This window comes from Lissotriton vulgaris, chromosome 10 (genome assembly GCF_964263255.1).
Source record: "Lissotriton vulgaris chromosome 10, aLisVul1.2, whole genome shotgun sequence".
NCBI lineage: Eukaryota > Metazoa > Chordata > Amphibia > Caudata > Salamandridae > Lissotriton > Lissotriton vulgaris.
In genome coordinates, this window is record NC_141698.1 from 1,155,478,108 (window position 1) to 1,155,501,527 (window position 23,420).

Sequence of the window (23,420 nt, forward strand, 5' to 3'; positions counted from 1 at the left end):
CGTGGCTCCATCTCAACAACACACATGAGAACACGCCTCACTGTATCGGACAGCAGAGATCCTATGGAAACGCATCACATGGCTCCATATCGCAACAACACACATGAGAACACGCCTCACTGTATCTGACAGCAGAGATCCTATGGAAACGCATCACATGGCTCCATCTCAACAACACATGTGAGAACACGCCTCACTGTATCTGACAGCAGAGATCCTATGGAAACGCATCACATGGCTCCATCTCAACAACACATGTGAGAACACGCCTCACTGAATCGGACAGCAGAGATCCTATGGAAACGCATCACATGGCTCCATATCGCAACACACATGAGAACACGCCTCACTGTATCTGACAGCAGAGATCCTATGGAAACGCATCACATGGCTCCATCGCAACAACACACATGAGAACACGCCTCACTGTATCTGACAGCAGAGATCCTATGGAAACGCATCACATGGCTCCATCTCAACAACACATGTGAGAACACGCCTCACTGAATCGGACAGCAGAGATCCTATGGAAACGCATCACATGGCTCCATATCGCAACACACATGAGAACACGCCTCACTGTATCTGACAGCAGAGATCCTATGGAAACGCATCACGTGGCTCCATCTCAACAACACACATGAGAACACGCCTCACTGTATCGGACAGCAGAGATCCTATGGAAACGCATCACATGGCTCCATATCGCAACAACACACATGAGAACACGCCTCACTGTATCTGACAGCAGAGATCCTATGGAAACGCATCACATGGCTCCATCTCAACAACACATGTGAGAACACGCCTCACTGTATCTGACAGCAGAGATCCTATGGAAACGCATCACATGGCTCCATCTCAACAACACATGTGAGAACACGCCTCACTGAATCGGACAGCAGAGATCCTATGGAAACGCATCACATGGCTCCATATCGCAACACACATGAGAACACGCCTCACTGTATCTGACAGCAGAGATCCTATGGAAACGCATCACGTGGCTCCATCTCAACAACACACATGAGAACACGCCTCACTGTATCGGACAGCAGAGATCCTATGGAAACGCATCACATGGCTCCATATCGCAACAACACACATGAGAACACGCCTCACTGTATCTGACAGCAGAGATCCTATGGAAACGCATCACATGGCTCCATCTCAACAACACATGTGAGAACACGCCTCACTGTATCTGACAGCAGAGATCCTATGGAAACGCATCACATGGCTCCATCTCAACAACACATGTGAGAACACGCCTCACTGAATCGGACAGCAGAGATCCTATGGAAACGCATCACATGGCTCCATATCGCAACACACATGAGAACACGCCTCACTGTATCTGACAGCAGAGATCCTATGGAAACGCATCACGTGGCTCCATCTCAACAACACACATGAGAACACGCCTCACTGTATCGGACAGCAGAGATCCTATGGAAACGCATCACATGGCTCCATCTCAACAACACATGTGAGAACACGCCTCACTGAATCGGACAGCAGAGATCCTACAGAAACATCACATAGCTCCATATCGCAACAACACACATGAGAACACGCCTCACTGTATCTGACAGCAGAGATCCTATGGAAACGCATCACGTGGCTCCATCTCAACAACACACATGAGAACACGCCTCACTGTATCTGACAGCAGAGATCCTATGGAAACGCATCACATGGCTCCATCTCAACAACACATGTGAGAACACGCCTCACTGAATCGGACAGCAGAGATCCTACAGAAACATCACATAGCTCCATATCGCAACAACACACATGAGAACACGCCTCACTGTATCTGACAGCAGAGATCCTATGGAAACGCATCACGTGGCTCCATCTCAACAACACACATGAGAACACGCCTCACTGTATCTGACAGCAGAGATCCTATGGAAACGCATCACATGGCTCCATCTCAACAACACACATGAGAACACGCCTCACTGTATCTGACAGCAGAGATCCTATGGAAACGCATCACGTGGCTCCATCTCAACAACACATGTGAGAACACGCCTCACTGAATCGGACAGCAGAAATGCCATAGAAACACATCCAAATTGACCACAAGGACCATCTCTAATGAAAAATTGCGCAGTATGATTAAATACCAAAATGAAGTAAAGTTGCAAGATTGACATTGAGGACAATGCACAGTAAGGCAGACACAAAAGAACAGAATGAAGGTTGAGGCAGGGAGGATAAATACATGGGAAAATAGGACCGGGAAGCACACAAATAAAGGGATTTAAACAGCCATTTAGTTTAAAACATGCACTTCAGCTCAGGCACTTTTATCAATTCTGTCATCAGGATGATGCTATTACTGAATACCGGTAAACACTTTCAGGGACTAATTGAGATAACCAGTTGTGATGAGCCCTACAATGCGTGTGAAAATAAAAACAGAATGCAGTACGTACATGGAAGACGCTCGAGAACTTGATAACCGAATGTCCAGAGCCGTCTTTTGCGGATACTCCTCAACCCCGGCTGATTCAGAGATCTCCTGGCTTTGAATGAATTCTGTCTGGACAGCGGGACTAACCGTATCGCTGCTCTCGGATGACATACTCATACCTTCCTCATCTTCCTCCTAGATGGACGAGGGGAAACATTTCATGTGTCAAGTCAGCCCAGGACAAGTCATTACTACTATTAAACATTGAGAGTTATGGAAACACAGTACCTTGATTTCTTCAAAGAAATGTGCCGTTTCTCCTTCTATAATAGGCTGCAACATCTGTCCTCTTCGCTTGGTGGATGGCGAGCCCTGTAATTTTCACATTTTGTATGGCTCTCAGTTACAAATCACTACAGAGACACTACAATGCTGTACACAGACTGCATAGATTCAGACATCAGTGCAAGGGTTACAGAGGATTTATGTAAACAATGTTAAGTTGACCTTGACATAGCCTAGCACAAACAGTGACAGCATTCAACAATTAACAAGACACACCTCTAGCATTGGCAACAAAAAACTCATTAAAGCATAAAATGCAAATCCAAGACAGTTAGCCTTTGGCCTATAAGCCTGTCCGAACACCATCATATCTCCTCAGGATCCTCGTATGGTTAGGAAATAGGGTGCAACCTAACTGTATAATGCACTTACCAGCCCCTTTAGGCCCCTTGGGTTTTGTTGGCCAAACCTTCAGCTCAACCCTGGGTAGCTGTGACACGGAGCAGCAAGACTTACACAAAGGAACAAGGGTACAGCACGAAAACAATTGAAGAAATCGACAAGATGCCAAAGAAATTGGACCCAATTTATAAAAATAGACGATTTTAGACACCACAATGAAAGTGAGCCACCAGAGAGTTCCGGATATATAGGATTTACAAAGTAGAATAAATATATTCATTTCACTCAACCGCAAACCAGCACTGGTAAATTCAATAATTTTGACACTTTGAAACTTTCTCACCAAAGAGCTTGAGCTGGTTTGAAGGCTGTCACTTAGAGTCACTTTAGGCGACTAACTCCAGGAGGGAGCCAGTCAGGGGCACCAGCCAGGGCCACAGAAACAGTTACCTCAGTAGATGAAGGAGTCTTCAGTTAGCTCCCGGCACTTTCAAGTGGTTCTGATGCAAGGGATGAAGGATGCTGAAGAGGCTCAAAGGATGCGATCAAAGTGGGGCTTGCTGCGACTACGCCTCGGTCAATGAAGGAGGTGAGGCAGTCCTGATCACAGGGTCAACGTCCCTCAAAGTCCTTAGTGCTGGCAGAATTCCAGCCATCACTGGACTCCCAGTCTCCTGGTATGGAGTCATGGCCCAATCCTTCAGGGGTCGACCACCGTTATTACTGTGGAACAACTTGGCGCCCAATTGGCGACTACAGGGTTACACGTCGACCCCCTCAGGTGTGCTAACTCCTGAATGGCGCAATCAATGTAGGCACTCCAAGGCATCAAAACTCGTTACATTAAGCCAGACTGGTATCTCAGGTTGAAATTAATGTAAATTGTTGCAGTGTACCTTTAAAACTTCTGCGCCTTCCCGGGCACACATGGAGCCTGTTCCTCGAGACCGCTGTGAGAAGTTGGCCTGATATTCAGTGTTCACTATTCTAGTGATCACTATGTATCAGTCCAAACAACCCTTATGGTGATTGGTTGTAAGTCAACCAATAGACCAGCTATCCTAGTAGCATGGATAAGAGCAGTCTTCGGGCTAAACACTAGAGGGCGTGTTAAGCCAGCTGTTATACCATCACATACCCCTTGAACATCAAGTGAAGGGACACCACACAAGTGTTATGAAAATAAACAGTGTATTTATTTAGATCACAACAGCCCTGTAATCTTTATGAGGACAGGGTACTAAGCACACAACAAAACTCTTACGAAAATACTTTAAGTTGCACAATTTACACAAATGCCCGAGGGGCACGAAAAACCATATACTATGAAAGTGGAATGCGAAATTACTAGCAGGTAAGTACTGGACTAATAGGCTTTGGAATCGCTAGGACTACGTTACTGAACCTTCAGATTACTAGTAGGAGGCCTAGGGGACTCGGTGCAGAGTGTGCACTCTCACGCGGGATGCGGGACAAAGTCTATGGGAGCTTGTAAAAGCAAAGTTGGTGTTCTCGGGCGAACCCGATAAGGTAGGTCGAAAACGACAGTGGATCTGGACCCTTTGATAGTGAGGCTATGCTGGGGCACCGAAATGCCGAAGTTAACCGACTTCCAAGTGGCGGGCTTGCAGATTTCTGCAATAGGAACATTACATAGCAAAGCAGTCGTGGCAGCTTTGCCCCTGGTGGAATGAGCCTTAGGTTTACTCCCTAAGGTCTTATTAGCCTTCTGGTAACAATTGTATACAGGACACAATCTACCTCGAGATCAACTATTTTGAGGTAGCAAGACCGGTCCTGACTGATCCATAATTGATAAAAAATTGGTCTGACCTACGGATATCATTGGTTTTATCCAGATAACATTTCAACACCCTTCTAACATCCAGGGAATGCAGAGACCTTTCCGCTGGAGACAAAGGATTCTGAAAAAAACATAGGTAACATTATGGTCTGGTTAACATGGAAATAAGAGATAACCTTTGGAAGAAATTTAGGGCGAGTACGCATAACAACCATGAAATACAGTACAAGGTTCTTGGCAACAACGCCTGAATTTCACTCACCCTGCGGGCCGATGTAATGGCCACGAGGAACGCCGCCTTCCAGGACAGGTGCTGCAGCGAAGCCTTATGAATAGGTTCAAAAGGCTCCTTCATCAATCTGGACAGCACCACATTCAATTCCCATGAAGGCGAAGGAAGCCGGACAGGATGGAACACTTTCTTCAAGCCTTCCAAAAAGTCCTTGATCACAGGGATTTGGAAGAAGGAGGTCTGTGAAGGGCATTTCCTGTAGTCAGTCAGAGCAGCTAGATGAACCTTAATGGAATGGAAATGAAGGCCAGACTGCGCCAAATGTAGAAGATACGGAAGGATGACATCTTCCTTACATGTCGTTGGAACATAGTTCTTGGACTTGCACCAGATGCAATATCTCTTCCACTTGTAAGCATAAGAAGTCCTAGTGGAAAGCCGCTTAGCCTCCTTCAGTATGTCCATGCAATCATCTGGTAGATTCAAATGGCCATATTACACTATCTCAGGAGCCATGCCGCCAAACTCAAAGACGAGAGGTTGGGGTGCACCACCTACCCCCCGAACTTCGTGAGAAGGTCCGGCCGGCAAGGCAGCTGTATGTGAGGAAGGAGAGACCGGTGAAGCAGGTCCGTGAACCACCACTGCCTGGGCCATTCCGGGGCAATCAGGATCATCATTCCGCGCTTTTTGTGGGTTTTTGGTGGAATTTCTAGTTGGAAGTACTGGACAGTGTACCCTGTGGATATAGGCTGCATTTTCTGTATTTAAATTATCTCTCAAGTGTCTGTGCAGGTCTGCATTTTTTGACAACTTAAGAGATTTTTGATTGCTCCGGGGTCCACGCACATGGGCTGGACGATTCACTAGATTACGACTATACACAGAGATCCCCTACTACAGACGCTGTGCTCTAAACCTCCCGATTGGTTGATAGAAGCCAGTTTCCCCAACCCAGAGGTAGCCAAACCCCCAGGTATGGCTAGGGACGTATGAATGCCGAAAGATGTGTCTGGGCATCTTGGGAGTCAATCAATCAGCATTTGTAGAGCGGGCTAATCACCCTGAGGGGTATCCAAGTGATATGGACTGAACAGTGCATCCTGGGATAGCCAAATGCCAAACTCCACAGGAAGTAGTCACCAGGTAGGAGGAAAACAGATAGCCCATTGGCTACCAACCGCATCCTGCCCTGAGGGCACTTTCAGAGCATAAAGGGGGCACCCCCTGGCACCCAGATCTCAACCGACTTATACCAAGTACTGAAAGAGGACTGCCCTGCGGTACTGAGGGACCAGTAGAGAAAGGCTGCACCCATAGAAGACCACACTTGGTGGTAAGTGAAGACAGACTGTTCCTGTTGTGCCCTGCTCAAGTAGAAGTTGTCTCCAGAGCCCAATCAAGCCAAGAGACTCCAGGGGCCAGCTGAAAGGCCTCCTGCTTGCAGCACAGGGGGCCACAACAGCAGAAAAAGCCTGCTGGGGCAATATGGCAGCCCAAAGTATTTAAGGTGATACCACAGTTGCTGTGCAGCACCGAGGAACAAGACCTGACACACAGAGTTTTACCCCAGTTCGCCAAGCCCGGGAGCGCCGTCAGAGGATTACAGAGACCCTCAGATGGAAGGTTATTGACCCAGGAAGGGTTGACCGCAACAACCGCAACAACGGGCGTCTGGACTTGGGCCCGACCGGAGAGGACTTCGCTGGGCATCAACCCTGCAACTAGAACCCCTTTGCCATCTTTTTGGACTGAGGAATCCCTGCAGGAAGAACTCATTGATCACATCCACAGCATCTTTAGAGCATCCTCAGCAACCTTCATCCCTTTCATCAGGACCACTCTATAGGAACTCACTGCAACGTGGAGTAAGTGCCTGGAACTAATGAAGGACTGCTTCTTCTGTGAAGGTAACTCTACTTAAGGACCTTGCTGGTCCCTGTGATTAGCTCCAAGCTGGAAGTGGTCGCCACGAGTACCTCCGACCGCATTGACACTCAACTAAGTTTCTTCTTGGAAACCTTTTTCAAGTGTCCAATTCGTGTAGTTGAGGGACACCTGGCTGCCAGAACAACATCACAGACTTCAGGAGGAAGAAGATCGAAAGCAGTAAACTGTTGCAGGTTCAGGTGCAGAACACTCCCCAGACACTCGAAAAGAAGAGCCTGCTGAAGAGGCCAAAGGTCATGCTCCACTTAGAGGTGCAGAACCCTCCCCCAATGCTTGAACAGAAGAGCCTGCTGAAGAGGCTCTGTGAATGGTGCCTCGACCTTCCATGCTAACACTATCGTTAACGTTGCAGGGACATTCAACGTCAAGCAGCGAGGAGCTTGAGGGAACGCGCCCTCTACATCTCTGGGTGCATGGCGTGGCAGTGCTCGCAGGGCCTGAAGTCATGATCCCTCTCCAAGCACCACAGACAAAGTAGGTGTGGATCTGTCAGACATCTGCCTGTGACAAGCTTCACGTGATTTTAAACCAGTAGTTTTCTTTGGGAACAACCCTGAGATGAATAGACCATCTTTTCCTAAGTCGAGCAAAAGTAGAGAAAAGGCACAATCCTGCTGCCTAAATACTCCCTTTAGTCAAAGTCCACAAAACCTCCAAAAGCATAAGGAATATAAAAGAAATCCTCAGAATCTGTTTCATAAGTAAGCGCCCCTCTTAGACACATTTCGTTAGAACCGGCAGAGCACGGGGGACGAAGGCACTGAAGGGAAGCTGCTGCATCACCAGTTGGCCGACAAACATGAATGAATGAATGAATGAAATAGTATTTATATAGCGCATTCTACCCTAAGGCCTCGTAGCGCTTGTGGACTGCTTAGGGAACAACAAGATAATTAGTGCACATTTCGGAAAAGGTGGGTTTTAAGGGGCTTACGGAAGGCCAGTATGTTTGGTTCGCTGCACAGAGGGGCGGGCAGGGAATTCCATAGATTCGAGGCGTTGAGAGAGAAAGAGCGTCCACCCCACTTGGCACGGCGGACTTTCCTGGTGGTGGCGAGAAAGGCTGAGCTGGACCGGAGGTTTCTTGAGGGTAGATAGGGCGTGATAAGGGAGAGTGAGATGGCTGGTCCGGTTTTCCACATGGCTCTATGAGCCAGACACATGGATTTAAACTGGATTCTTGCCGGATGGGGAGCCAGTGCAGCGTCCTTAGGGCAGGTTTAGCCGATTGTCTACGGGGGATTTGGAGCAAAAGGCGGGCTGCGCTGTTCTCTGAAACCTGGAGTCTTTGTAGGGTTGCCTGTGGGGCGCCCAGATACAAAGCGTTCCCAAAGTCAAGGCGAGATAGGATCAGGGCCTGTACCATGAGCCTTCTGGCCTTGAAAGGCAGCAGGGGGAGGTCCACTTACAAAACGACTGCAAAACTCTCCATCAGAACACACCATCCTACACCATCCTACCTCACTAACAAACTTAGTAAAGCCGGCTGCTCCTGATCCCTGAGAAGCACTAACCCCTTCCCTTCTTACCCCCTCCCCCCCCCCTTCTGAAAAAGAAAACCACTCAGTCTCGATCCTTTTCCGGCAATGCTCCCTGCATATGGAATGCCCTTCCCACTAACCTTCGATGCAATCCTTCCTATTCTAGCTTCAAGAAAGAACTCAAACTACATCTCCTCAATAAATACTGGGGACCCTAACCCCTATCTGCTCCCCTACACCGGCCACTTCTGTCCAACCGTAGATGCTTCCGCCCCCCCCCCCCCCGACCAGCCCTACCCGCCCTTCCTCTCATCACATCCCCTCCCTGTCTACCACCCTCGCATTCCCTTGCACCCCCCGTCCGTCGTCAACCCTCAGCCCTCATCATCCCTCTCCAACTCCCTCCACCTACTGCCCTGCCCTCCCTTTCCTTATCAACCTAACTGCCCACTATCTTCCCTTTCCTGACTGCCCTATTTTCCCAGCGCTCTTCTTAATCTTGTGCCTCATGTAATTATAATTATCACTTTCTCCATAGTATGGTGTTTTTTGTCTTTCCATATTTATCTTCCTGAAGCCCCCCATATGTTGACTTCTATGTTGTGTATATGCTATACTGTTATGTTTTGGGGTCCTGTTTGACCGTCTGGCTCACAAAATGTAAAGCGCTCTGATGCCCCCGGGTCCAGCCAGCACTATATAAAACCTCTAAAATAAAATAAACTTTTCTAAGCATCCTAAGCAGGCCATAGCAGGCTGCTGCTAGCTTAGTAGCCTGGTGGCCAAAGCACAGAGATCTGTCAAGCCAAATGCAGAGGCTCTTGGTCTGCTGTTTTGGAGCAGGCATTGGATTGAGACAGGTCGGCCATAGATGTGAAGACGAGGGGGATGGCTGTTTTCCCAAGAACATGAGCTCAGTCTTGTCGCCGTTTAGTTTTAGGTGGGAAAGTTTCATCCAGTCGGCTACAGCCTCTAGGCAGCTGCCGAGGGAGCACGATGAGCCCTCTGGGTGGTTCAGGGATACCACCAACTGGGTGTCATCAGCGTATGTTATGATTGGAATGCCGAAAGGAAGGACAACTTCAGCTAAGGGTGCCATGTAAGTATTAAAAAGTGTGGGGCTCAGGGAGGAGCCCTGAGGGACTCCACAACTAAGCGGCCAACAGTCGGAGTAGGCATTACCTTCGAAGACCTGAAAAACCTGGTCTTTGAGGAATGATTGTAGCCAGGAGAGAGCTGAGTGGGTCACTCCTAGATTTTTTAGCCGGCTCAGCAGGATCTTGTGGTCTACAGTGTCGAAAGCGGCACTGAGGTCTAACAATATAATAGTTGCTGAGCCACCCTGGTCCATGAGTCTACAGGCCTCTTCAGTTACGGCCAAAAGGGCTGTCTCCGCCCCTAGTCTGGGTCGGAAACCTGTTTGTGATATGTGAAGGAGATTGGTAAGTTCTAGGTGTTGCACTAGAACGGAGTTTGTGTCTCTCGGTTAGGTTACTTAACCAGGGGAGGAGGGATATAGGTCGGTAGTTTGCCAGGTTGGAGGGGTCCAGGCTGGGTTTTTTCAGCAGGGCCTTTACCTGGGCGCACTTCCAGGCACGGGGAACCATGCTTGCTGAAATGGAGGCGTTTATAATTTCCAGGATGACTGGGCATCTGATGTTGGCGACTGGGGGAAGGTATCGGGGAGGGCCAGGGTCAAGTGTAGAACCCGAGGTCACTCTAGGCATGATTGCTTTTAGGGAGTCTTCATCTAATAGGGGGAATTCTTCAAGGGAGGAGCGGGGAATGGGGGGGGGTGGGGCGCTCCTTGTGTCTGACTCAAAAGAGTCGTTCTGGGATGGAGGGAAGGAGCGGGCAAGGAGTTCGATTTTTTGGTGGAAAAATTCTGCGAGAGCATTGCAACGGGGGAGTGCATCTTCCTGATTTGGGTTTTTTTTGAGGGATAGTGATCAAGGATTTAGCAATGCAAAAAATCTCCTTAGGGGAGTTTGCTGCCACACAGATCTTCTCCTCGTAGAAGGAGGATTGGGCGGTTTTTATTTCTGCCTTATATTTCCTTATTGCCTCTCTGTAGATTGATTTCCCTTCTGTAGTGTTCAGTCTCCAGCTCCTTTCTAACTTCCTACAAATTTGTTTGAGGTCTTTTAGATTTGTGGAGAAGAACAAGTTACTTACCTTCGGTAACTATATATCTGTAAGAAGCATTAGTTAGTATTAGATTCCTTACCTTAGAATATCCCCAGGCGTCAGTCTGGATCCGGAAACTTTTGCGTAGCAGTACCCCTGCGAGTCGGTAGGCGTCGTCTGCAGGCATCCCCTGCGGCTCCGCGTCCGTCGTCGGGCGCCGTGATGACGTCGCTGGAGTATATAGACGCCGCCTCCGCGCGCTGACGTCAGTTCTTTGTACACAGCTTTTCCGCACCAGAACACGCAGAGCCATGTGAGAACCAACACTGGTGCCATTTGAAACTAGGGCCCTGAAAGGGATGTCCTTAACCCTAGGTATCAGTTCGCAGAACGGGGAGGATGGGTGGGTTCGGTAAGGAATCTAATACTAACTAATGTTCCTTACAGATATATCGTTACCGAACGTAAGTAACTTGTTCATCTGAAAGAAACACGTTAGTATTAGATTCCTTACCTTAGAATAGATACCCCAGCAATACCAACCCCGGTGGTGGGTCTGCGAACCAATACATTCCTACACCAGAAAGTCCTGGAGGACAGAACGGCCAAAGAAGCCATCCCTCCGGACTTGACTGCCCAGGCAGTAGTGCCTCGCAAAGGTGTGCAGCGAGGCCCACGTAGCCGCCTGGCAAATGTCCTGCAAGGGGACTCCCCGGCCCAGGGCAGTAGTAGCCGCCGTGGCCCGAGTGGAATGGGCCCTCAGCCCAACAGGAGGCTCCTTCCGAGCCAAAGAGTAGCACGCTTTGATGCACAGAACGACCCACCGAGAGATGGTCCGTTTATGTACCGCCCGTCCCTTCTTCGCACCCACGTAGCCAACAAACAGTTGGTCATCCACCCGGAACTGGCGTGTGCGATCCATATAAAATGAAAGCGCACGTTTTGGGTCCAGACGATGGAGCCGCTCTTCATCCTTTGAAGGATGCGGAGGCGGGAAGAAGGAGGGGAGGGTGATGGACTGCCCGATGTGAAAAGCAGAAACTACTTTGGGCAGGAAAGAAGGTCTAGTCCTTAGAACCACCTTGTCAGGATGAATGGACAGGAAAGGAGGTTTGACAGAAAGAGCCTGGAGCTCACTCACCCTCCTGGCAGAGGTGATGGCAACCAGGAAAGCCGTCTTTAAAGTCAGGAGACGGAGAGGACAAGAATGAAGGGGCTCAAAGGGAGCTGTTTCGCTGTTTCGCCAAAGTAGCCCAGCTGTTTTCTTGGCCTGACCTGTACTCCAGCAGAGCGAGCGAGGAAAGCTCTGCCACCGTCACGGACTCCCGCGCTGTTGAGACCCCCCCACCGCCTCTCTACCGCCGTCCTGCTGTTTGTTGCCATCTGACAGCGGGGCCGCCGAGTGGAGCGAGGCGAGGGGCTGCCTACAACTCCCGGCAGCCCTCGAGGTCTCCAGCCACACCCCCTTCACAAAGCGCTAGGAGGCGCATAAAGGGCGTCATCCCCACAAGGAAATTGACACACGCTGTTTCGCCAAAGTAGCCCAGCTGTTTTCTTGGCATGACCTGTACTCCAGCAGAGCGAGCGAGGAAGGCTCTGCCACCGTCACGGACTCCCGCGCTGTTGAGACCCCCCACCGCCTCTCTACCGCCGTCCTGCTGTTTGTTGCCATCTGACAGCGGGGCCGCCGAGTGGAGCGAGGCGAGGGGCTGCCTACAACTCCCGGCAGCCCTCGAGGTCTCCAGCCACACCCCCTTCACGACGCGCTAGGAGGCGCATAAAGGGCGTCACCGCCCCCCCTCGCGGGACGCGAGCGGGACGCTGGGCGAAGCCTGGGCCAAGGGTGGGCCCGTCTAAGCCCGTCACAGACCGGAGGAGACCGGGCCGGGCGCACCCCCCTAACAACTAAGTAAAGGTAAATCACCGAGGAAAGGCTCCTCAATAAGAAGTATAAGCACTCCTCCCTTCGAACCAAAATCAACCAAGGTTACTTCCTCTGCTCCATACCTGGTCAACAAACATACAATGACCACGAGAGGCTCCAGAAGCAAAACCATGAAAAAAAACATAACAACAACTGTCGGTCCAATTGAACAATTCCTACATAAAGTAAATGAAACCATAGATCAAACAGTACTGTTGATTGACCCGGCAGCAAGAAGGCCCCATGGTTCACCGACGAACTCAAGAGCTCCAAGAAGAACTGCCGAGCCCTCGAGAAAGTCTGGAGAAGGGAACAGACACCGGACAACAGGACCTCCTTCAAACTTGCCACCCGGAAACACCACCAGCTGATCCGCGCCGCCAAGAAAACAGCATTCAAGGACCGGTTGGACAACAACGCACACAACTGCAAGGAACTCTTCAACATCGTGAAAGAGCTTTCCAACCCCAGCGCAGGAAACAACGACATCACCCCATCGCAAGACCTCTGCAACTCCCTCGCTTCATACTTCCACAACAAGATCGCGGACATACACAACAGCTTCAACAACCAACCAACGCACACCATGACCGAACAACCACCCCCCACCACCACCCTCCACGCCTGGACCCCGATCAGCACCGAAGACACCATCCGCACGATGAACTCCATCCACTCCGGATCACCGACCGACCCCTGCCCTCACCACGTCTTCAACAAGGCCGACGCTGTCATCGCACCCCACCTGCGATACATCATCAACACATCCTTCGACACCACCATCTTCCCTGAGAGCTGGAAACACGCCGAACTCAGCGCTCTACTCAAGAAACCAACAGCGGACCCCACCGACCTCAAGAATTACCGCCCCATCTCGCTCCTCCCGTTTCCAGCCAAAGTCATCGAGAAGACCGTCAACAAGCAGCTGGCCGCCTTCCTCGAGACGAACGGATCCCTCGACCCCTCACAGTCCGGCTTCCGAGCCAACCACAGCACCGAGACCGCCCTCATCGCCGCCACCGATGACATCCGAGCCCTGATGGACAATAGAGAAACAGCGGCCCTCATCCTCCTAGACCTCTCCGCGGCATTCGACACGGTCTGCCACCGCACCCTAGCACGGCGCCTCAGCAACATCGGAATCCAGGACAAGGCGCTGGAATGGATCATCTCCTTCCTCGACGGAAGAACACAGAGAGTCAGAGGCCTCCGAAGTCATCTGCGGCGTCCCCCAAGGATCATCTCTGAGCCCCACCCTCTTCAACGTCTACATGAGCCCCCTCGCGGCCATCGTACGCAAACACAACCTCAGCATAATCTCCTACGCCGACGACACCCAGCTGATCCTCTCCCTGACCAACGACCCCGCCGCCGCCAGAGCCAACCTGCACGAAGGGATGAAAGAGGTAGCCGAGTGGATGACGACCAGCCGCCTGAAACTGAACTCGGACAAGACGGAGGTCCTCATCCTGGGCTCCTCACCCTCCGCCTGGGACGACTCCTGGTGGCCTCCCGCCCTGGGCACCGCACCCAAACCGACAGACCATGCACGCAACCTGGGCTTCATCCTGGACTCCTCCCTCTCCATGACCAGGCAAGTCAACAACGTCTCCTCGGCGTGCTTCAACATCCTACGCATGCTACAGAAGATCTTCTGGTGGATCCCCACCGAGACCAGGAAGACCGTCACCCAGGCCCTCGTCACCAGCCGACTGGACTACGGCAACGCCCTCTACGCCGGTACCACCGCCAAGCTCCAGAAGAGACTCCAGCGGATCCAGAACGCCTCAGCCAGACTCATCCTCGACATCCCACGAACCAGCCACATCTCCGGACATCTGAGAGACCTTCACTGGCTCCCCGTCAACAAAAGAATCACCTTCCGCCTCCTCACCCACGCACACAAAGCGCTACACGACCAAGGCCCGAGCTACCTCAACAGCAGAGTCAACTTCTACGCTCCCAAACGCCACCTCCGATCAGCCAACCACGCCCTCGCCGCCGTCCCCCGCATCCGAAGAGCGACTACAGGAGGAAGGTCCTTCTCCTACCTGGCCGCCAAGACCTGGAACTCCCTCCCGACCGACCTACGCCTGACCCAAGACCACCTCTCCTTCAGGAAGAAGCTGAAGACCTGGCTGTTCGAGCAGTAGCGGCACCCCCCCCCACCCCCCCCACCCCCCAGCGCCTTGAGACCCTACGGGTATGTAGCGCGCTTTATAAGTGTCACTGATTGATTGATTGATTGACCACCGTGTATCATATGAGCTAGACCAAGCACGGCGCTCATCAATGGGTATCTTGGCACAGGCTCAAACCCCAAATGCGATACCTCTAAATAAATGAACCATAGATACAAATGTTGAAATACACGCCTTACCTAATACCGTCGACCTATCGGTAACCACAAAATTGTCACAACTGTCAAACTCACAATCTTCACAGGATCTTGAACTGACCCCCGATATCTTTGCAAGCCAACAACCAACAATCAATGATCCAACGCAACCAGAACTAAGAGGCATAAGGGAAGGAGCAATCCCAAAACAGAACCCCTTACAATTACGATCTAATAGTCCAGATCACATAAGTGCCACTAACTCAGACACTGCTAATCAACAAATTCAGGAGAACATCGTTATCACAGATTCCTCTAAGAATATCTTATCCGATGTCCTCATAGTCGAAGACCACGCAAATAGATCTAGTTCCAATAAGAATCGTCAAGATAAACCAATTCCTCGCGCAGAAAAAGGCACAAGTCACTCTAAAGTAGACATATCTCTGTTAAACAAAATCTCGGAAATAATAAAACACCAACTACAACCTTTACAAAAAAGCCTTGAGGTAATAGAAAAACAAGTGGCCATATTAATAGCCTCTGCAAAAACAACCACCAACTCAAGGAAAAACGATCTTCCTGTTCCTATAGGCGCTGCCATTGACTCAGGTAAAAGAAGTGCAACTATCCCTTCAAAACAAACAGCCAACAAACCAGTCCACACCACCACCACCACAAAAACTACAATGAAAACAGTGAAAGAACCAGAAAACAAATCTACCAATCAAACCAACACCGTAAAAACAAAGACTGATCAAAATAAACCAATACTCAACTCAGGTACTCAAAACCAACCAAACGCAGATTCCAATTCAGCAAATGCTGCACAGATAAATAAACCTTCTAACCCACCAACCGCAACAACTCCAAGACCCGAACAAACACAGACCCACAACAGCAAAACAGGACAACCTAATAAGAGATGGAGAAAGGTAGTAAATCTCCCTCCAGAGGCAACTCCTTTTGTAGCCATACTAACGGGTGTTCAGGCAGAGACTCAGACGAACCTACATGGTCCCTACTAAACAAAGTACGATACTGGTTAAATATCAACAGGCCCAACCACCATAACATTTCCAGAATAACCACGGTAAGAAGGGTCTCGTGGATCGGCCACCAGCCTAAAACAATCCCAGGAGACTGCATAATCGTAAATTCTGAAAATCCACGGGCAGTCGACTACACTTGCTCCTGGGATACTCCAGAACACAACGAAGGAATAAGTGTCAAACGCCTATCCTTTTTCTACCCCCGACAATCCCATCGCTCCGAGGACCCCACTTGGCCATCAAATTGGTCCTGGAGCCAACCCGAGCAAGGACCAAGAAATTGGCACCAGGGAAATAGGGGACAAGGATATAGCCAGAGGTTCCATCCGCAGGGGGACTGGGGATACGAATCCAGCGACCGAGGTGACTGGAATTCCGGCAGAAGACCACACCATCAAATGTATAACAAACCATGGTCGGGAATTCCGACATTTAACCATTTCAGCTGTCTAGATATGGTCGACTGACCACCATCTCAGTCCCATTCTCCAAGTCTCCCGCATAAAACCACCACGCTACTATTCTTGTCACCTACTGCTTCTAAAATAATTACCACAGGAAAAACTCAGTCTGTAACAAAGCTAAGACTAAATGACGATACCTTAAAACAGGGAAAACCAAACGGAGCCCGTCAGACTGAAATCAGACAACAACATGGTAATTTGGTCCCGGGTTCGCAGAATCTGTCATCATCACCTTTAAAAAAGCGTTTGCCTAAAACAAATCAGATAGCTGATCATCCAAACTTAATGGCACAAGAAAAATCCGTCCCCCCTAAGAATCATCTCACAGACAATATAAACAAAGTTGAGCGAAACCTGCTGTTCTGGAACGTGGCGGGTCTTGCAACAAAGCAGCAAGAAAAAGCCTTCTTGGAACTGGCCCATACACAAGATTTAATATGTCTACAGGAGACATGGCTGAATGACCCAGTCCATCTAGTGGGATACAGAACATATTTCTCGAAAGCTACAAAATCGCAATCAGGGAGAAGCAAAGGAGGCCTAATAACATACATCTCGAATCTTTGGCCCTGTCAGGACATAACACCTATAGTTCTTCATCAGAACTATCAAATAATCAATATCAAAGTAACTATCTATATTTCCTATACAATAATAAATTTCTATAACATGAGCTCAGAGGACCTAACCAAAACACTAAGTGAAATAACTGAAGCAATAAATATGCAAAAAATCAAATTTGCAAAAACTACACACTCAATAATCTGGGGAGGAGACTTTAATGTACACATCTGCGGCCAAAGTAATGCACCCACCTGTGGGATCACTGACGAACATGATAATCCACTAACTCATTTTGTACATACGGAAGAAGGAAATAATACACAAGCTACTATGTTCGAGTTAGATCTAGGGTTTGCAAATATGATAATGTCACCAACAACCCCATTCAAGTCAACCTTTCACGGAAGAGGGGCTCAAACATTAATTGACTATATCCTGGTTTCTACCATCAATGCAGATTCTATAAAGCAGTTTGAAGTGGTTAACAACGTACTTAGTGACCACTATCCCCTCAAATTAACATACCTTGAACCTGATCACCACAAGAATCGAGTAAAAGACAACCATACTCTATTACAACAAGACAATCTCATGCTAAACAGGTTGAATGGCTTCACCTTAAAATGGGGCACCCTAGATCAAGAACTTACCACCAAAAGAATAGTGGACAAATGCAGGCCACTTATTGAAAACTGTCTAAATCCTTCAGCAGGTGCTGACGAAATCCTGAACGACTACGACAGAATAGTGAAAACCATAGGAAATGAATTAACCAAGCCTAGAAAACAAAACAACACACAAAGAAAAGGATGGTTTAACACCAAGTGTACAAAAGCCTACTCTACCCTAAAGAAAGCCCTAGCAAAGAAAGAACGAAACAGGGAAGAGATAGCCAAACTACGGAAAAGTTATGCGCAAGCACTTAAAGAACGGAAAAAAGAGATACAACTTAATCTCTGGACTCAGCTTTTAAATAGTAGTTTGCAAAAAGACAACATAGCATTCTGGAGAATAGTCAAGACTCCTTTCCTAGCCGGGTATAAGGAGGGCCCACCCCTAGACGTCGCAATCAATGCGGAAGACTGGGTGATGTATTTTTCAGTAGTCTTTGGAGAGGCAAAAACCGGAGTTCCACCCACTGGACCTGCGCTCCCAGCGGTGAAGTACCCATTAGATATACACTTTACCATCAACGAGACACAGAAAGCCATTAACTCGGCAAAAAACGGTAAAGCGCCAGGCCCAGACTCCGTTCCAATGGACCTCTATAAATTTCTTCCCGACCTCTGGTCCCCACTCTTAACAAAAGTACTGAACGCAGCTAAGGAAAGCACCCTCCCTAAATCTTGGTCAACATCAATCTTGATTCCCATCTTCAAGAAAGGTAACAGAGACAGTCCTTCTTGCTACCGACCCATCTCACTTCTGGACTCTGTGGGTAAGATGGCAGGAAGGATCCTTCTCGATCGTCTACAGGAGTGGTCCAAGGAACACGGGGTCCTCTCAGACCTTCAGTACGGGTTCAGGGCTGGCCTGAGTACCGTGGACCAAGTTCTGAACCTAACTCTACTGGCCGCAAAATACACAACTGTCAAAAAAACTAGTCTCCACCTGGTCTACGTTGACCTTACGGCAGCGTTTGACTGTGTGGTACATACAAAGCTATGGCTAATAATGCTGGACATGGGGATTGACCCCCCAATCGTAGATTTTTTACGTGAGTTATACTCTGATGCCACAGGCAAGGTAAGATACGGGCTGGAAGGACAACTCACAGACAGCTTCCCAATACGGAAGGGGGTCAGGCAGGGGTGTGTACTGGCCCCCTTCTTATTCACACTGTATACAAACGGACTAGAGGCAGCAATGCTGCAGGGTACAAAAGACTTTCCAACAGCAGGACGGCGACCAATCCCAGCATTGCTATACGCCGACGATGCGGTGAATCTTGCCCGAACTCCAATACAGTTACAAAAAGCCGTAAACAACTACTGTACCTTCATGACCAATCTCAATCTGAAAGTTAATATAAAGAAAACTTTCGTGATGCATGTCGGCAGTAAAGGGAAAAGGACGAAAACAATCTTAGTAGATAACACACCACTCGAAACAACAAAAACCTACCCATATCTTGGAATTACCATCGACAAGAAGTTCAAATGGAAAGACGCAATTAACTCCCGCAAGTTATCGCTCATACGAACAGTCGGCGCTCTAAAAGCCTTTTCTCTCCGCCTAGGGAAAAAACCCCTGGCAGAGATGTTAAAGATTTATAATGCAAAGTGCATTACTACGGCTATCTTTGGAGCAGGAGTCTGGGGAACGGCAAATGCTGAACAAATCCAAAAGATCGAAAACACCTTCCTCAAATTTTTACTAGCAGTCCCTAAGAGTACGACCACCTTTGGATGCCATTTAGAACTTGGACTAGAATATATCTCAGATCTTATCAAGATCCAACCCATAATGGTATGGCGCAGAATATGGGCAACGGAAGAATGCACACTCACTAGAGCAATTATTGAGGACTGCATGAACCTAGAGCACATGGAAAAGATTAAGTGGCTTCACTACGTAAAAACCTTCCTCACAGATATTGGCCTACTGAGGTTTTTCAATGACCCACAGTCAGTCACAGACATAGCAAAAAAAGAACTAAAAAAGAAATGTCTGTCCCACTTAAACCAACTAAGACTGATGACAGAAATAGGTAAATCATCGGTACAACATAGCCTCATGATACAAACTGTACCATCCATACAACCATATCTACAGGAAGACCTGACACATTTTGAAAAGCTACTGTTAACCCGTTTCAGGTTCAATCTTTTCCACATCATGGTTTCATTCCCCACCCAAAACAACTGGACATATATTACAACAGCGTGCCCCTGTGACTCTCATTCTTCCCAGTCCACAATCCATGTTCTCTTCTTCTGTACCTTTTACACTCCATTCCGGAAGAGATGGATATTACCAATCCTAAAAGCAATGAAGGTCAGAAGATGTCGTCCAGCATTCCTGGCATTGCAGCTCTTGGACAATCCACTAGTCTCAAGATCCGTGGCACACTACCTTAGAGTGTGCCTTAAACACCGTACGAACTTATGAGCATCCTGAAAACCAGTCTTAACATAGTCTCTAGTAAATGCATTGTACAGTATACAGTGATCTAATTTTTTAATATATATCATGTACTTTTTAAACGTCTCCTTTTTAATCAGTGTTTTTTTTTACAGTATAAATTTGTACTTTTGTGGCTTTCATATTGAAATCCGAATAAAGTTAATTTTGAATTTGAATTTGAGCACACATCAAAAAGGTTAGAACCAGGTTCAAGTCCCACTGAGGCATCACAAACGGAACAGGTGGATACATGTGTGTGATGCCCTTCAAGAATCTCGTTACGATTGGGGACTTGAACAAAGAAGGCTGATCAGGAAGCCTTAGAAAGGATGAAAGGGCCGAAAGGTAGCCCTTGATAGTGCCCAGAGCAGAGCCCTGCTGGGCAAGAGAGAAGAAAAAGAAGAACCTCGGAAAGAGGGACAGAAAGAGGATCCACAGCCTTTGCTGTGCACCATGCCACAAATCTGTTCCACCGACAGGCGTATACCGACTTTGTGGAGGGACGCCTGGCTGCCAGAATTACATCACAGACTTCAGGAGGCAAGTCAAATGGCCTCAACTGCCGCCGCTCAATCTCCAAGCATGGAGGTGGAGACTGGACAGGTTCGGGTGGAGGACCGTCCCCTGCTGCTGCGACAGAAGGTCCTCCTGAAGGGGCAGGCGGATCGGGGGACCGACTGACATGCTGAGTAGCTCGGGATACCAGTACCTTCGAGCCCAGTCCGGAGCCACAAGGATAACTTGGGCCCGGTCGCGCCTGATCTTCTTCAGAACTCTGGGCAGAAGTGGTATAGGCGGAAAGGCGTATAACAGACCGCAACTCCACTCGCGCCGAAAGGCGTCGCCGTGCGAGTGCCGTCTTGGAAACTCTAACGCGCAGAACTGATGACATTGCGCGTTCTCTTCTGTGGCGAATAGATCTAACCAAGGCTCTCCCCATTGCAGAAAGAGGCCTTGCGCCACGTCAGAGTTCAGACGCCATTCGTGATCCATCGAGCACCGACGGCTGAGTTCTTCCGCCCTGGCGTTCAGAGAACCTGCCAGGTGTTGAACCGTCAAAGTCACGCCCCGACGTTCCAGCCACTGCCAGAGGCGCAGAGCCTCCTGGCAAAGGGTCCACGACCCCACCCCGCCCTGTTTGTTGCAGTACCACATGGCGGTGGTGTTGTCCGTGAACACCTGCACTACACTCCCGTTGACAAAGGGGAGGAATGCCTTCAGTGCTAGACGAATCGCCCGTAGCTCCAACAGGTTGATATGGAGCCGGGACTCCGCCGGAGACCAGATGCCTCTGATCTCCTCCTCTCCCAAGTGGCCTCCCCAGCCCTGGAGGGACGCGTCCGTCACGACAACGTGCTCCGGTTGGGGAAGGGAGAGGGATCTGCCTCTGACCCAATCGCGGTCCGTAAGCCACCACTGCAGTTGTCTCGCAGTGCCCTCCGAGATCAAGACATGGTCGGACAAGTTGCCCTGATGCTGGGCCCACTGAAACTTCAGGTCCCACTGCAGAGCCCGCATCGGCCACCGGGCGTGATGCACCAGAAGGATGCAGGAAGCCATCAGCCCCAGCAGCCGCAGCGTCAACCTGACCGAAACCCGGGATAGCGGCTGAAAGATGGGAATCAAAGCCTGTATATCCCGGACCCGCCGTTCCGGAGGATAAACCCGAAACTGCGCCGAGTCCAGAACCGCTCCGATGAAAAGGAGCTTTTGAGAGGGACACAGGTGTGATTTCGGCACATTGATGGAGAACCCCAGCTCGTGCAAGAGGTCTGCCGTCATCTGAAGGTGGTGGACGACTGTCTGGGGCGAGCCCACCTTCAACAACCAGTCGTCTAGGTAGGGGAAGACTGAAACCCCTAACCTGCGCAGATGGGCTGCGACCACCGCCAACACCTTTGTGAACACCCGTGGGGCGCTGGTAAGGCCGAAGGGGAGCACGATAAACTGAAAGTGCTCCTGGCCTACCGTGAACCGCAGGTAACGCCGGTGGGCCGGCAGGACGGGAATGTGAAAATACGCATCCTGCAAGTCCAACGCTACCATCCAGTCTTGCGGGTCTAGAGCAGCCAAGACCTGAGCTAATGTCAACATCTTGAACTTCTCCTTCCGGAGGAAGCCGTTGACGTTCCGTAGATCCAAGATAGGACGTAGGCCCCCTTTGTCCTTCTTGGGCACCAGAAAGTAGTGGGAATAGCAACCACGCCCTACTTCTGGCCCAGGAACGCGCTCGATGGCCCCCTTGGCCAAGAGGGCCGTAACTTCCTCCTGCAGACGTGCCAAGTGGTCCCCCGACACACGGTGGTTCTGCAGTGGCATGGCTGGAGGATTGGTCTCGAAGGGGAGGGAGTAGCCCCTTCGGACGAGTTGCAGCACCCACCTGTCCGATGTGATTGCGCGCCAGCGGGCGTGGTGATGGCGAACCCTGCCACCCACTGGCGTCACATGGGCCTGAAAGCAAGGACTAGGAGGATTTGGAGGCTGATGCTGCGGGGGGAGGTGTGGCCTGACCCCGCCGTTGACCCCGACCGCCTCCAAGGCGGTTTCCACGGCCGCCACCGCGTTGATAAGATTGTTGCGGCGCGTGGCTGGCAGCACGTGTGGGGACGCCCCTTCCTTGGCCACGAAAGGAGCGAAACGAACCAGTTTGCTGGCGCTGGATCGAGAGACCCAAGGACTTGGCCGTGACCCTGGAGTCCTTGAAGCGCTCCAGCGCGTGGTCCGCCTTGTCACCAAACAGGCGACAGCCATCAAACGGCATGTCCATCAAGGCATTCTGGACATCTGCCGAAAAGTTGGCAGATCTCAGCCAGGCGTGGCGACGAATCGCCACCATCGTGGACATCGCTCTGCCCAGCGAGTCCGTTGTATCAACACCACACCGTATGGAATATTTTGCTGCGTCTCGGCCCTCAGCCACAGCCTTGCCGAGTTTCGCCCGCACCTCCAAGGGGCATTCTGGCAGCAGTTCCGCGATCGTATCCCACACAGAGTGGGTGTAGTGGCCCAAGAGGCAAGCGGTATTGCAAGACCGCAGTCCCAAACTCAGGGACGAGAAGACCTTCTTGCCATACTGGTCATACCTCTTAGATTCCCGGGCGGGCGGGGCCGACGGGAATGCGGTCTGGGAAGTCGAGGCCTGGATCACCAGACTCTCAGGGGTGGGATGGGTGGACCGGAACTTGGGGTCGTCCGGGCACGGACGGTGGCGTCTGGCCACGTTCCTATCAACAGGCGAACCTGAAG

General features: G+C 50.0%; 1 protein-coding gene across 4 annotated transcripts in view; it reads right to left on the minus strand.

Annotated features, from left to right (window-relative positions):
* The window catches only part of FAM13B (family with sequence similarity 13 member B), a 476,175-nt gene that overhangs the window by 110,677 nt on the left and 342,078 nt on the right, over positions 1-23,420 (minus strand). For 3 of the 4 annotated variants that reach the window (XM_086942255.1, XM_086942256.1, XM_086942254.1), the window contains 2 exons: positions 2,714-2,797; positions 2,448-2,620 (listed from right to left, as the gene is read on the minus strand). In XM_086942255.1, coding sequence (XP_086798381.1) covers positions 2,448-2,620; positions 2,714-2,797 — 257 coding nt within the window. The remainder of the gene's footprint in view (positions 1-2,447; positions 2,621-2,713; positions 2,798-23,420) is intronic. The other variant, XM_086942257.1, reaches the window with a different exon arrangement.